Here is a 16,082-nt window from a genome sequence, read left to right as displayed (position 1 = left end):
TGTCTTCCAAAAGCTGCAGAGCTGCTGCTCCCACCTCCCTGCCCAGCCTGCTCCTTCTGGGCTGGGAACCTTGGCTGTACTCTCCCTGGAGCTTCCAGGCATCCTGGCATCTCCTTCCTTCCCCAGAGCTCTTTCCATGGCCCTGTGAAGCATCATCTGGCCCCGTGGGTCCTCCCATGGGTGCTGCCGTGCTAGAGCCAGAGAGATTATTAAACTCAGAGTGTGAAGCTGCTGTGAGCTGCTGTGGCTGTGGAGCCAGCTTGGCCTCCAGGGAACCAACACCCCCTGCCCTGTGAGCTGGCAGCCAGACGGGCTGGAACAATTGTGCGAGTTAACGGAGCAAAACAACCATCGGTGTTTCCTATTAAAAGTATTTTTATGATGTTGATTATTATTAATATTATATAGGGGCTGTAATTTTCTCCCGACTCACTCCAACATCTCACAAAATAAACAGTTGCTGTATTATCCCCTTGTAAATGAGACCACAGGATTGTAAACTTTAATTTGTTACTTTTGGCTGCTCTCAGGTTTGGCAGACAATTAAACCAATTCATTAGTTCACAGAGGCACATTTTTGGCCATGTCTGGCTGCGTGAAGTCATCCAGTGAACACATTGGAGGCAGGGTGTAGAAAAACCTCACTGTGCCTCTGCCACAAGATCTGTCAGTAACGGTCCAAACAGGCCACTGTGGACTTTGCAGGCCCAGGTGGGAGAGGGTGTCCTTGCTCCTGTGGCTCTGCTGTGCCCTGGGCATGGGCCATTAGCAGCCAGTGCCCCTGTGTGCTGGCCACAGAAGTGGTGATTCTGTATCTGACAGCAAAGTAGCTGCATCGTGCCTGAGGCTTAACCTTTAAATTCTGCAGAGTTGGACAAGTGAAACTCCACAGGACATGGCAGAAAATGCTGAGCTCTTGGAAAGGCTAATCTGGCCATGTGTGATCTCCAGAACCAGCCCCAGCAGCTGAATTAATTCCTTCAATAGCTGGGCTGCTTTGAGTCCCTGCTTTCCCAGCTGCAGACACATGGTTTACCTGCAGAGCCCCATGACAGCAGAGCACAGCTCTTGGCCTTTCAGGTATGTGCTGGGAGTTAAGGTGGGTTTCTTTTAAATGGAAGCTGGAAGAGTGTGTTTTATGGTACTATCACGGCCCCTGTCCAGAGTGGTTTAGTGCAAATCACCCCTCAGATGAGGTTCCCTTGTCAGACATTTTTCACTCTCTGTAGTTTCTTAGATGTCCATTAACAAACCAAAAATCCTGAACCATCTTAGTTTTGAAAAAAGCCCCATAAAATTAATCCCTTTTCCTTTGTTCCCTCCACAGGAGGAGGCTTTTTAATAGCATTCAAAAAGGAAGGAAAGATTTTTGAATACTGAAACCTAAAAGCTTCCCCAAACTAGTTCCTCACCATTGTGTTTTTCTCTGGCCAGCCCTTTGAATCTGGATTTGCAGAATTCTTCTGCTTTGCAATTTCCTCTGAGTGATCCCACCACCACCAGCGTGTCTGGGGAACATCGCTGGGCTCTGGCCCTCCATCAGCTGGAAATGCTGGAGGGAAGGGAGGCTGTGGAAGGGAACAGAGCATTTTTGAAAAGCTGGTCACTTCCTTCAGTGTCTTGACTGGTTTTTCCTTTCCCTGAAATAATAATATTAACATTATTAACATTATTATTAATAATAATTAAAAAAATAATATTTTAAAAAAGTTTTTGATGAAACAGTGAGCAAATGCTGCAGAAGAGCTAATTGTGACTTCGTATATGACAGGCAACTCCTCTGGAAAGCAGCTGCAGAAACCTGCCCTGCCCCACTGAGCCACAGTGGTTTTCTTCCAGGGTTCCTCCTGCTGCTGGTGTGTGACCGAGGCCGGAGTGGGTGCGAGCTGGGCCCCATCTCCTTTGGGTGTCACACACATCCTCTGCTCCTCAGACTGCTCCGGGGGAGATGAAGGGCTTCACCCTGCTGCGGGCAGCTGCACCTCGCTGTGTGAGTTCCAATCAGGAGCTGGAGGAGGAGGAGGAGGAGGAGGACGAAGCTGGCTGGGTTTTGAGTCAAAAAAGAAGCCCTGTATTTTTCTGCTTTCAGCTATTTATCAAGGCTCAGTGCAAAGGGCCTGACACCCGGCCAGCAGAGCCCGGCTGCTGTGATGTGTGTGACACACGAGCGGGTAATGAGGGACCTTCTGCGGAACGGCCAATTGAGCAGCCGGTGCCTCCAACAGCTTCATCTCCCAGGGACGGCGGGTGGATCTCTATTTTGACACATCCTCGCTGAATGAGGAAGAGAACAAGCAGAAAATGGCTGATGATAAATGCAGCAATTAGGGAAGCTTAATGGAGCAGAAGGTTTTTTGTGAGAAGACAAAGGAATTGCCGTGCCGACACCTGCAAGGAGGTCCCAGCCGCTGCGCAGGGAGCCTCCAGCTGTGCCGCAGCAGCAGGGGCTGCGATGAGGGGAGCCGACCTTTTTACTTCACACACACATCCCTCAAAGGCTTTGGAAAAATATTTTCCAAGTTAAACTTCAAAACATCATTTGATTTTTCTTTTTCTCCATTATGTTCAGAAACGGGAGCCTGTAATTTAGGCCTGGTGTAGCCTTCCCCCACTCCTTGCTTTTTATTCAGTTTCACATAATACAGTGCACTGCTAGGAAAGGCATTTTCCTGACAAAGTATTGATCTTGGTGTGGTGAAAGAGCCGTGGGCTCAGCAGGAAGATGCCATCTTGCTGGAGGACACAAGTGGACAAGAAGTGGCTTCCTGGACAATGCTGCTTGCTCACAGTGATGCCCAGCTTGAGGCTGAGCCCATGGCCCTGCCCTGCTCTTCCCAAAGCGCCGTGCTTCTGACCTAAGCCCTGGGCTACCAGCTCCCCAAGATTTGAGCAAAAGTGCTAAATTTATTTGCCCAAGCCCCATTTCTCTTTATTTCCTTAGCTAGACTCTCCCCAAAGCCAACTGCCTGTGCAAAAGGGCACCAAGAAGCACTGGAGAGAGCTCTGCAAGGGGTGTTGGCATGGGGACACCCAGGTTTTGGTGATGGGTAATGCCAGTTTGGCCTCTCACAAGACCATTACCAAAATCCCCTAACACTGCAACACAACTATTTTCTTAAGACTTTGGCTAAAAGGAGTTTCCTGAGGGAGGTAAGGCAAAGGTTTCCTATTTTTTTTTTTCCTTTTGCTTGGCACAAGCCAAGGAAAACACACATCTTGTTTTTCCCCTCTGCTGACAGTTTCTCGGCTCCAGCCTGAGCTGCACAGCACTGATCTCTAGCCCTGCTCTCATTCTGGCACTTTGGGCTGCCTGAAGCACAGCTGGTGTGTCTCCCTCTTCCCTAAGCTCTCAGGACACTGCATTCCTGACCAGTTGGCTCCTTTTGCTTTCCCTCCTCTGGGCCTGGGCAGGGCTGGTGCTGCAGACCTGACCGAGTCCTTGGGCTCCCCTGCATCAACCCTCTGTTTGTCTGACTCCAGGTCACCAACAGCTAACTACATATTTATGGTATCTACATAGGCTGGAAAGGACAATTCCCATATGCTTATTTTAGGCTATAAAGCTGGCTTTTTAGGGAAGCACTAGGTCTTTTTGTCAAGGAACAGTTAATATTTTTGACAAGTGATCTGAGGATGTGTTACAACTTTATTGGCTTTTACCCTCACTCCCTGGTATCCTGTTGTCTATTTATTGACTGGGCCAAGAGTGACCCCCACTAACTGAAGCTGGTGCACACATCTTTCATGGAGCCCCAATGGGCATGTGGCATTTTGGACAAAAGGTAATGTAAGTGCAACCACTGGTCTCCCTCCTTACGGCTCCCTGAGTATCTTTTTAAACACAGGTTGCCTGAGGCAAGCAATGAACCTTCCAAATCTCATCTTTTTCCTCCCACCCACTGTCATTTGTTTGCTAAATTCCACCCTTTTTTGGTGACTGAGGGAAGCCTTTGGGGAGACAGCCAAAAGTAGAATAAAAATGGTGAAAATGGCAGAAAATGAAAGCTGAACAGTGGTAGGAATGCATAGAACCCAGAAGTCCTTCTGTACCAGTTCTTTTAGCAGAAGGCAGCTCAGCTGGGGTGGCTTAAAGGAATAAGGCTGAATTAATTAGTTTCTCTGTTTAGGAAATAATACCATTAATCATGATGAACCATTTTGTGAGAAGGCTGATACTCGACACTGTGTAATTCCACAGGAATCCCACTGTAGAGCAGCATTATTGATGGGTCATCCTCCGAAGGCGTGAGAGCAATGCCTCCTAATACAGTAAATGGCAAACCACTGATTTTCTTTTAATATTCAGACCACCACAACATCAGTCATGATGAATTCTTCTGGCACCAGGGTGGCTGCAATAAGCAATCCTTCAGGAATGCCAGGGGAGCATAGCATTGATTTAATGCTCACTTTTTAAGTCATACACAGACCAAATGCTTCCAAAGGGTATGGCCCATTTTTTGCATTTTTTTCTGAAGTTTGCAGTAATAACCTCCTTGCTCACATGTACTTGCATTAGGAACATGCAGCTATGGACTCTAGCAGAGGTTAGGGAGGCTAATTTATGCAGATCCATGTCAGAAATGGTGTCAAACAAGATCCCATGTTGGACACTGGCACCAGGAGAATTACAATCCCCCTGAGCCAGCATTATGAATCTTTATGCTGAGTCCAACACACTTTTCACACCCACCATGTGTTCAATGTTCCTCCACTTTCAGCTGCGAGAGCAGGTGCTGATTTTTAATGCCTATTTTTGTTTTAAGCCTCCTTTCATCAGATTAAGGACCCTGCTATTTTATTTCATTTTATTTTTTCATGCTCAGTAATTTAGTCACACGCAGACTCAAACCCAGGAGCTCTGCCATGCTGCTAAAGCCCTGTCGGCCGCGGAGCGCGAGGGGCTCGGGGCACGGCTCCATCCCCGCAGACAGCTCAGCCCAGGGAAAGGTTTGGGAAGCAAGTGGGAGGTGCAGAGCAGCGCTGGAGGTGATAACCTTCCCGTGGTGATGCTGGCAGCAGGGTCCCTCCACACGAGCTGCTGCACACAGGCCGTGCTTCTTTTGCTGTCCTTCCTTCCCCTGGCAGGAGATGCTGAATGAGCCCTGGGGGCGCAGAGCCCGAGGTGCCTCTGGGTCGTGGGGTGGAGATGCTGCAGGGCTGGGGGCACTGCTCTGCTCTCCTCCCCAAACCCCCAAATCCCAACCTCCAAAGCATGTTCCTTCTGCTGGGAAGGACTGACAGGCAGAAGCAAATCCCTGTCCCAGCACCAGCCCCTTCCGGCAGCTGCCTCCTCCCAGCCGTCAATAAACCATTAGCCTCGAGTCAACAGCGCTGGCTACGACACACAAACACTCAACTGCCTTTTTCATCCAAAATCAATGTTGTATTTATCTTCATTGATCTACAAGGAAACTGAATGTTTAAAATTACAGGGGGTGCAGGGGGGAGGACGGGGAGGGGGGGGAAACAAGAGTTACAGAGCCAAGAAAATAGTAGCGGATGGCTGAATTAACTAGAGAGAAAAAGCCCAGGATATATAAAACATGGACACTGAAAAATAAAATAAGGGAAGGGGGGATGGTACAGCAAGTAAAACATGGCAAAATTTACATATGGATGAAAAGTAAAATTGGAAATAAAAAATAAATCATGCCAAAAAGCAGTTCAAGGCAGAACCACACTGAAACAAACATTTGCTTATGGTCTTCATGTACTATAGATAATATATCAGAATTTCTTTTTTTTTTTAATCAACCATTAGACTTTTTTTTTTGCACTCCTAAAATTCTACTTTGTCTTGTATACAGATTCCAATAAGAACACTGCACAATTAGCACAAGGGGTCCACGGAAAATTGTCCTTGCTTGCCAGCGATCCTGCCCACAACACAAAAAAAGAGAAAAAAAAAAGGAAAAAAAAATAAGGAAAGGGTCTGCCGCATGGTACTGTGCCAGTTCCATCTGCTTTTGCCAGCTTGAAAAGTAGGAAACCAAAATTCCCTTCCAGGAGCGTGTGTCTTTCTCTTTCCTTGACGAACTGTCCCTTGTGTTTGTACAAAAAATTCAGTCTCTCTTTTTTTTTTTTTTTTTTGTTAAACACAAGCATCCTTCTTCCTGTTCACATGCCATTGCCATTCTGTCTCCAGAGTTGCGAGTTGGTTGTTTTTGGGTTGTTTTTTTTTTAAATTTTTTTTTTATTTAAAACCTTCCTCCCCCCAACATCCACTAAGACCTGCCTCCGAGTTCTTGCATAGTTGAAGTATATATGCCGTACTGAGCTTTCTGAGTGTGAATTTCTGACTGTGACAAGAGTATGAGTTGTAACCATGTTAACAAATAACCAGAGTGGTTCTAGAAACCATTTTTATAAAGTCTACCTATGTTAAGAATTTAATATTGGTGTACATTTATATTAACAGAATATTTACAGTTTGTTTTCTTTTTTTTTTTTGTTTAAAACAAGAAGTCAAAAAAAATTCCTCTTAAATTTCTGCATAATATAATAAGGCAAAAAACAAACAGTTTTGTACATTATTATTATTATTAATATTTTAATATATATCTGTAACTTCGGTTCCAAAGTACCAAGGTAAGTGATCAATTGGCCTCAGAAGGGAACCTCACAGTGGACTGTAAAACTACAGTATTTCCATAAATAATACTTTTAAGAAACCCTGGGTATTTTTTTCTTAAGGATCTGAGGCCTTTAAAATGCAAATTTAACTAAAAACAAAAGCAAAATTTCTTCTTTTTTTAAGTGAATAAAGAGCACAAAATTAAAAAAAATACAAATCCATTAAAAATGTTTCTCACATTTGGGAAAAAATGTACAAACTTGATATTCTTAACTCATTTTTTTTTTTTAGCACAGAAACAAAAAACAAAACCAAAAATCAATACCTATATATTAAATTCCCATTCTCAGCAACCTTCTTGTTGGAAAGTCCCCAACCCCGTTATTTATGGAAATGTGCTTAACTTCTACAAATTTTACATTAAAAAAAAAAAGTTTACAGCAGTGCATTTTGTAAAAGGTTTGTTGTTTTCTTTTTTTGTTGGTTTTTTTTTCCTGTTTGTGTTTTTTTTTTTGTTGTTGTTGTTTGCTTGTTTGTTTGCTTGCTTGTTTTTTATGTACAGGTGAGTTTAAAATTCAATGTTGGGGACTATCGTGCCTCTACTTCTTTGGGGTTCCTAGAGGGGGAATAGTCCCTGGACTCTGAGTTTGTGAGTGGGGTAGTCCTGCGAGGGGAGGCAGGTCTGGTGCTGCTGGCTGGTACGAGAGGCGGCGGCGCGCTCAGCGCTGCGGTCGGCGGGTTCCTGTTCAAAATCCCGTTGTGCATGGCAGTGGATGGACTCAGTCTGGGGTAATGCATCCCGCTCAAATGAGGCATGAAGGATGGCACGTGTGCCAGGTGGCTTTCGATGGGGGACGAGTGCAAGTGGTGCATTCTGGCACGCTCAAGTTCTTCCCGTAAGTGCAAGCGCTCGCGCTCCTCCACTTGCCGCAACCGCTCCTGCTCTCGGCGGGCTTCCAGAAGGTTCTCGTGGTTGTAGTCGTGTGGTTCCCTGTCTCTGTAGGAACGCTCGTGGTCATAAAAGCCAGAGGTGGTGGGAAACCTGTGGATAGGATCTGTCCGGAGCTGGAAGTCCATTCGACGGTGCAGGTCTAAGCTCCGGTAGGCATCTCGCAACGGGTCCCTCATCGGGTCCCAGGAAAATCCGGGATGCGGCAGCCTCTCTCTTCCTGACAAAGGGTTCATGCCTATGAGCGGGGTCATCATCCTGCTGCGGTCCAGGACATTCATGTTGTTCATCTGGTGCACGCTGCCCATGGAGATGGGCATGGAGGCAGCCATCGAGTGAGGCAATGATAATCCATGGAGAGTGGGCGGTGGCGGATGCTCCACTGACCGGGAGTGCTGGGAAGGCTCAGACCCAACCACTAGCACATCACTGTCTTCCTTCCTCTCCTCCTTGACTTTGATGTCATTCTTAATCTTCTGGAGGTCGCTGGGAAGCTCTGTCTTTCTCTCCATGTCCTTGCTCATTAGATTGGTAAGCTTCAGGCTCTCACTTAGTGCAGGTTTGCTGTATGGGGATACAGACTGGATTACTGGCTTTGTGTTGTCCTCAGAGGGTCTCTTATCATGGCTTGGAGTTTCCTTCACTGGGGAACGGCTCTCTTTGATCTTGTGTTCAGCTATGGGCGGCTCTCTCAGCCGGTCAGGGTGCTCTCTCTCGGGCTCCTTGGACCTCTCCCTGTCCCCGAGGCTGACCTGCCTGATGGGCTCGCTGGAGCTCTGGCTGTTGCTGCGGATGAGATTGCTGATCTGGTGCGTCACTGGGGCGGATGCCGGCGAGGATCTGTTCGAATGTCTGTTTTTATCCATGAGGTCTCTGTAAAAAGACAGAAGGTACGTCCTTGGTTATGTGTGAACAAACACACCCGTGATGTTGGGCATGCACAGTGCTGTGCCCATTTGTACACTTTGAGATTGCTCAGGAAAGGATTTGGAAAGTTCTGCAAACATCAGCTACAGCTGCAATCCTATGCTAAGCGATATGCACGAGCTGCCTTTACATACTTTAAAGACAAAAAAAAAGTTAAACGTTCACAAATGTAGGACTAAACTGGGGATGTGGCTGGAAGAATACTATATTCACCCTAAGACCATTTCACTGAGAAATGTAGGGAAAGAAGAATTCTAGACAGCTTATTTTTCTTTTAAAAAAGCTTATTGTGTGCTCATGTGTACATCTTGCTGCCAGACAATGACCTTCTCAGCTGTAAAACTTGGGTTCCTTTCCTAAAACACGGATCCAGGCACACAAAACAGAAAACTACAGAAATGTATGCAGGTCCTTCCCAAGTCAGCCTCATTGTCTGGAAGCAGCCATAAGGTGAAGCTGATTTTCCTACAGAACTGTAAGACTTTTTGTTATTGGCAGTTCTTGCAGGTAAGCCAGATGCTTCAGGAGAAACACCCTTGAATCAGCCACGAAACTGAACAACTGAGCTGTGTATCAAGAGGACCTGCTGCGATAAACAAGGGGTCTGATGACAACATCCACGGTTTAGAAAGAGAGGCACAAAGGTTTACATTTCCAATTGCACCTCTGCCTCTGAGCAAGCCAATTAGTCACAGTTAATCCCACCTTTTTAACAGGGGAATAAATAATGCTCACCTTCTAAAAGCACTTTGCTCTGAATGAGAGACACTTTAAATGCAAAATATGATCGTGTGATTGAGAGAACTGCATTATGCAGCTGAGAGGCTCACTTTGCCTAAGTTTTATGTTGTGTTTGTTTTTGAGAGCTGTAAGACCTGAGTGCTGAAAGCTGGAGATGTTCTGGGGAACTGTGTAAGTATTTATCCCTTATGATTACATTTGCTAACCCAGCTTTCTTCCTCTGTGGTAGTCCTGATTGCTGGTCAAGGATGTGGTTTATTAAAACCATGGCCAAATAGGGATGCTGGGGACAGCTTAAGCTAAATTAATAGAAGTGTAATAGAGCTGTTAACCCCTGTGTGAACACTCCTGAGAGTAAAGTAATCTTGGTCTGCAAATTAATTCCATTAGAGCCAAGAAGGGACACCTTCCCTACCTGAACGAAATCTGTGCAAGGATGTCAGACAATTTAACATGTAAAACAAGAAGATTTTCAGCCTATTGCTTCCATATAATCTTGTTCACAGGTACTGCCTGAAGATCTCATTAAAAGCACTCCAGCAATCTATGAACCCCTATCACGAGTCAAGCATACACATCTAAGACTTGCAGGCTGTTATTGCCTACAAAGAAGAAGCCTGTTGGAGACAACTGGGCTCTGAAATGTAAAGGGCTTCACAACTTCAACATTACGTAACTGGGAGCTAATGAAGTAACTATAGCCCAGGTGATACAGGCCTGTCATCTTTAATAAGGATTTGCCCACAATGCAATTTTTTAAAATCAGTTTTGCTAATGGATTCATGCACACTGCTCCAGATACAGGCATTTGCATTGTTATCTCATTAATGTCCAGCTAACATTTGAATTCATCAGCATATCTGTACATTAATGAGAACTACGACTGTCTCCAAAGGACCCGTCAGAATTTCAGCAGTCCTAAAGCAGCTGCACTGAAAACAGCCAAGTTTTCAGTGCAATGAAAACACAGCAACACACTCAATTCCTCAGCCTGGTGTGATTTGTTAGCCAACTAGCAGGGACTGGGTTACTGTATTTCACAGAAGACAAATCCTAAAAGGCAAAGAGGAATTTTTGTGGTGTTGCTAGCACTTGTGCTTATCTGAGGAAAAGACCCACCAGCTGCTTTAAGGATCAGCAACATTTTAGGGAAAACAGAAAAAATACAGAGGAAAAGCAGTCCCAGGAGGAAGAGGTCAGAAGCCCACAGTGCTCACCTCTCTTTGTCTCTGTCGTCCTTGCTCAGAGAAAGGTCCCTCTTGTCGGGCTCCCGCTCCCTGTCCCTGTCCCTGTCGTGGTTTGTCACCGAGGAGCTCCGCTCCGAATCCGAGGGCTTGGGCCACTGGGGAGGGGTTGGGAAGGACGGCGGGGTCCGGTGCAGTCTGTTCCATGGCTCATGGGGGTTATTGAAATTCTGCAGGTTTGGGCCATCTTTGTGAGTAAAAATGTTGTTGTGAGCTAGAATAATGGCAGGGGGAGGAAGAGTTAAAAATAATTCAAAGCCAATCATTTATACAGACATTTTTCACAAAATTAGTCACAACCAGAGCTGTCCTCTTAAGGCTTTTGAATGGTGAGGGGGAGCTACTAGTGAGTGGAGACCGATAATTCCAACACTGGGTGTAAGATCCACCAGCTTTTAAAGGCTGTTGTTGGAGGAAGCTTTATACATTTCAATAACTCAGAGACTACTGAAAATGCCCAGCTTCTCTTCTCCCCCCACCCCAGGCAAGGGCTCCAGCACAAAAGCAGTGTTTTTCCTCAGCTCCTCTCTCTGGCAGAAACTTTAATTTGTGGGTAGTTACAAGCAATCAGCTGCCTGCAGCTGAGGCTTCAGGGACTTTTTTTGTTGAAGAACCCAGACTATTTGGTGGTATGTATGTGTGTGTATAAACACAGAGCTTGGCTGTAGGCTTTTCAGAACAGTCACTCGATTTTCCTCCATCCATCTTCAGCTGATTCCTGTTGCACCATGAGATGCACAAGCATGCTCTCTTATGTGTGGCTCTCAAGCATGTTTAGCCTACAGCTGACATGTTTTTGAGGTAGAATTATTTTACACATGTAATTTAAACTTCAGCCAACGTTTACAGAGGATATCTACGCGAATTAGAAGTATCAATAGCTGCTCCACCGTGCATCTTCGCTGGTGAAGGGTGTTACTTTAGGTGCCCACAGGGTCCCAGAGCTCAGTGGGGTTTTGCAGCTCCAGTGGCTCTCTGAGCACTCAAGGTACCAACCCTCAGCAGTGAGGAGGCACAGAGCACAGCTACTGACCTCTGTGACATGCAGAAAAGCTCCCACCGCAGAGACCTGGAAATCTTAGGTGCAGTGTTTTCAGATAGGAGAATGGAGGTTAGGAATTAAACTTCTTTAAAAACTACCACCAGCTGCTGTAAATATTAGCATGTGGCTTTTCTGGAAGGGATGTTTGTCTGCAGTAACCCAGCCAGTACTTACTCAGAGCATGACTGCCTAATCCTCCAAAGGCATTGCTGCCTAAGTTCCCAAGGCCGCTGAAGGTGCTTGACCTGCTAAATGGATCTGGAAAGGCAAACAGGGATTTAGCAGGCATTTAGCCAAGAATGTTGGAGAATGAAACGCACCCCTCCCCTTCTTAACGGTTTGAATCCAAGTAGGATTAGGCCAGACTTTAAGCTGATCCTTCTCATTGCAAGGTTCTTTGCACAGAAAATTCCCATCATGTTAAAATGGAGAAGGGATTCAGTGCTCACTCTGCAAACAGGTGCTGTAATAAACTCTTGTATGCGAGTCAGAAGTGAGTTAGAAATTAAGGTCTAATAGCTGAAATTAGGGTGGCTGCTGAGCTATAACTCTCTTTCCTTGTCAGTACTAATAGTAGAAACATTGCAATTGCCTTGAAAGAAGAATCTCAGCAGGCCCTTAGGCCAGCACTGAGCAGATGACTGTCTTGTTTATGCACTTTTTTTCCAGTCAAGGCACCCATCACCAGAAGAGGTTCCTCTCTGGGAGCACACAGCCCATCTCAGGTTTCCACACTCCAGAGACAGCTATGGGTTAAATCCTACCAGTGTACCTATTTTCTTTCCTACTGGTCATCTCTAAACAACTCCTCCTCCTGCCCACTGGCTTTTTGACTGTCCCCTTCAAGCCCTTAACTTGCCATGTTACAGGAGGTAATGCTGCTCTCCACTTCCTCACAGATATCACATTTAAAATATCAAGGCAAATGGCACAAATAGCTTGCGTCTTAAAGCAAACAGCTATTTGCCTATTTACTTATTTAAAACAGTTCTTGCCCTTCCTCTTTGATCTTAAGTAGCTGAGTGACTCAGTAGAGATAGTTAATTTTGACAGAATGTTCAGGAATTGATGTAAATCTGGGTATTTGCAAGAGAAAAAAGTCTACTAGGTCATGTGGCATGTCACATTTACTGATTGGATGAATGTTACTAAAACATTAATCAACAGAGCTTGAACTTTAATTGGCAATGAGCTGCTTGTGAGCTTCTAAAATGAGGAAATTTGACAAAATCAGGCTCTACTTACTGCCAATTAGGAAACTGAAAGTCTGGCAAAATGTGCAGAACATCTACTTGCCAGGAACTGTTCCCTGAACTCTTTTACAGAACATAGTCAAGACCTTTCATAGGTGGAAAATGGTACAGGAGGAGCCCATTTTAAGCTGAGGCTTGTCTGAGGTATCTTTGCATAAATTTCCCCCATTTCTTCAGGCACATTCAGGAGCACAGGACTCTACAGGTCACATTTTGGCTGCAGTGCGGTGCCCCAGCAGGGACAGATGTGACAGCTCTGCACTGCCCTCTCCTTTGGGGGCCAGTGAGGGCATGTGCTGGGAGCTGGCAGGGATGAGAAGCTGGCCAGCTTCGGCATCCTCAGGCAGTTTGAGCCTTTCCCTCCCCTGGTGCAGGACCACACTGAGAGCCAGGAAGGGGGCAGAGGTACAGAGGTGAAGGCAGGGCTACTTACACTTACCTGCCAAGTGGTTTGTAGGCAGGAAACTGCTGTGGTGAGGTGAGGGACCAAAAGGGGTGGTGGCTGGATGCGTCGCACCTGTGGGAACAAGGTCCCTTTTTAGTTCAGGGGCAAGTGACTCCTGGTATACACAGAGCTCCTGGCCATCATGTTCAAGAGCTGGATGCAAAGGCCACATTGAAACAACAAAAGCAGGGGAAGACCCCAAACCTTGGCTGAGTGAGCAGCATGATCTCCCTGAGAGCCCTACCAAGGAGTCTAACAGGGCACTGGGGGCAGGAGCAGACCCTGCACTGAGAGCTGCTGCTCACCTGCAGTAACAGGGAAGCCAAGCTCTTTGTCTGACATTTTCAGTCATTACTCCATGTTTACATGAAAAAGGGCCAGCCCAGGTTATGGGCCCAGCCAGAAGGTGCTCAGAGGTGACTGATTAGTCTGTATGAAACACCAGTTAATGACAGGCACACAGGGAACATCAATCATGCTTCTCCCATGAGAGCTCCAGCTACGCTCTCACATCTGTCTCTGCATCCACAGGCTCCCCCTGGCATTTTTTTCCCTTTCCTAGACACTGCTCATTGCCATGGTGCCTCACCTCCTTGTGGGAAAGAACACCACTGCTGAGCATGCTGGATTACACCAGGCTGAGGAGATGGGAAGGAAGGGGTTAAACAAGCAGGTCTGCCTTGTATTTCAAGGTGGACCAGGCTCATGCAGGAAACTCTGCTCTCCTTTCAGAGCAGAAAATGAGAGATTTTCTTCCTTTTCAGGCAGGCATATGTGAATCTGAACGGGCTCACAACCTCAGAGTGAGAAACGCTGGTGTCACCTGTCACTGGGGCACTTGGTCAGCGCCTGACCTGGCCTTCCTTGGAGACAGAGCCCAGCCCTGATGTGAAACACACTCCTGTGTCCAGAACATGAGCAAACTGTGAAACCTGAGAGGGAGACAGAGCTCTGTGTCCCTCACCAGCTTGGGCACCTCAAACCCAAGCAGCCAGAAAATGAGTTGAAGAAACTTAAGAGAGACCACGGCAACGAGACCCATCCAGTTCCTCTCTATAAACATCCTGACTGCTCCAATGCTTCAAGACAGATGGAGACTGTCATCTTCCTAATCCTTTAAGATTTCAGAAGGTGTATAATGGATGGGAGATTTCTTCAAAGGAGACGGCTTACAAACTCCACTACATGGGCTGATAATAAAAAATCCTCTGGAGGAAGCCAGGAGCAGCATTGCAGGCTGTCAGGCTGTTATTAAATAGACTGTCTGCCAGGCAGCCCAGCATCCCTCCTGGAGACAGGTGGCCCTAAGATAACTTATGTCTCCCCCAGTAACCAGGCAATGCAGCAGAACCAATGATTCACACCAACTGCACACGTGCTCAGTAAGGTGAAAAGAATGCCTCAGATATTCCAGAGTAAAAGCTTTATTCCTCCACGTATTCCAGCTGCAGTGTTTGCTCACACTGACAGCACTCTTTACCTGGATTTACTGTGTGATGGCTCTTGTGATTAATATACTCACAGACAAGTTGTTGTAAGGTTGCTTCTCTCTACTGAAAGTTTTCTATTAGTTTGCCTTCTTTAATGTTTCTATTTCATACTATTTCCCCTCTTGCTTTTACGAATGAAAAGCAAGCCATGCTTGCATCTTTTAAGGGAAAAAACTCCAGATAACAACTGGACTGGTGCTTTTCTGTCTGTTAGGGTAATTCTGTCCAGAACAGCCTACAGTAGCAAAACCAGATATGAAATAAGATTCTTGTAATGACAGCACAGGACAGTGATAAGGAAACATCTGCCAGAGGAAAACAGCCAGAGGTTTGTAAATAAGCAGTGCTTATGCATCCAAGGAGATGCAATAAGTATCTTAACCTTGTACTATCAAAACACCTTTACAGAGACCAAAATACAGGGTAGTGCCCTACAAAGGAGAGCTGGTACCAGCACTGATTACATGTGGTAGAAGTGTGCATTTGATGCTTAAGAATTTCCATCCACAGACAGAGCAGAAAGACAGACTGAAGCAGAAAGACAGACTGGTGGAGTTCCTGAAGGCTATTTGGCATTTGAAACTCAATTCTTAGAGAAATTTCAGCTCAATTGTCATCTGTTGCTTTTCTGTCATTTTTGGGACTGGGTTCAAAACTAAAGTCATTAATTTCCACAGGGTTGAACCAAGGCTGAATATGACCATGTCTGCACTGAATTAAGGTGATTGTGCAATATTGCATCATAAAACCAGAGTAACATTAGGGAAGAAAATGTCATTATTTTCCAATTAATTACATACATAAAGAGCTAAGTTACATCTCGTCAATTGGTGCAGCTCATTCAGAATGCAGACTTCGGCCTCTCAAACACAGAGAGAAAATGTGAAGAAGTTGAGAAGAAAGTTAAGTTTGAGAATAAGAACAAAATTTAGCATTTGGTAGACAGATGTCCACATGAATCCACGCTGGCATCCTAGACCAGAATGGGAGAGCTGCAGTCTCCCATGGTCAGAGCCATCCAGAACAACACAGTGAAGGTTAGTCCTTTGGTAATTGTGTAATTGTAATTACTTCTCCAACAGATTGGAAAACAATTGATCAGTGTAAATTCTATTTAATTCTTTGGGGCTCTTTGTAAATTCAATATATCATTTTAAGCCCTGGACTTGGCTTAACTTTGTAACACATAGAGGAATTTTCTATTTAAAAAACAAACACTTGACAAATACACCTTCTGTGATATTTTCAGTGCTGTTATTGAAGTTTTCCTTTTACAAAACCCCCTTGTTTTCAGAAAACAAACAGAAACTTGGTGAGTGGAGGAGCTGAGAAGAATAACATGACAAATACAAAAGCAAGAAAGAGACTGGGGCCACTTCCAATCCTGTGCAATGGAAACATTTTCAAGTGTTTT

At 45.5% G+C, this 16,082-nt stretch overlaps 1 protein-coding gene across 17 annotated transcripts in view; it reads right to left on the bottom strand.

The window, feature by feature from the left end:
* Window positions 1-5,364: 5,364 nt before the first annotated feature.
* The window catches only part of FBRSL1 (fibrosin like 1), a 503,927-nt gene continuing 493,209 nt past the window's right edge, over window positions 5,365-16,082 (bottom strand). For 16 of the 17 annotated variants that reach the window (XM_036393034.2, XM_036393046.2, XM_036393035.2 and 13 more), the window contains 4 exons: window positions 13,173-13,250; window positions 11,655-11,738; window positions 10,412-10,652; window positions 5,365-8,399 (listed from right to left, as the gene is read on the bottom strand). In XM_036393034.2, coding sequence (XP_036248927.1) covers window positions 7,166-8,399; window positions 10,412-10,652; window positions 11,655-11,738; window positions 13,173-13,250 — 1,637 coding nt within the window. In that variant the 3' untranslated portion in view covers window positions 5,365-7,165. The remainder of the gene's footprint in view (window positions 8,400-10,411; window positions 10,653-11,654; window positions 11,739-13,172; window positions 13,251-16,082) is intronic. The other variant, XM_036393041.2, reaches the window with a different exon arrangement.

This window comes from Molothrus ater, chromosome 18 (assembly GCF_012460135.2).
Source record: "Molothrus ater isolate BHLD 08-10-18 breed brown headed cowbird chromosome 18, BPBGC_Mater_1.1, whole genome shotgun sequence".
NCBI lineage: Eukaryota > Metazoa > Chordata > Aves > Passeriformes > Icteridae > Molothrus > Molothrus ater.
The sequence above is the reverse complement of the archived record's forward strand: the minus strand, read 5'-3'. Positions and strand labels throughout refer to the sequence as shown.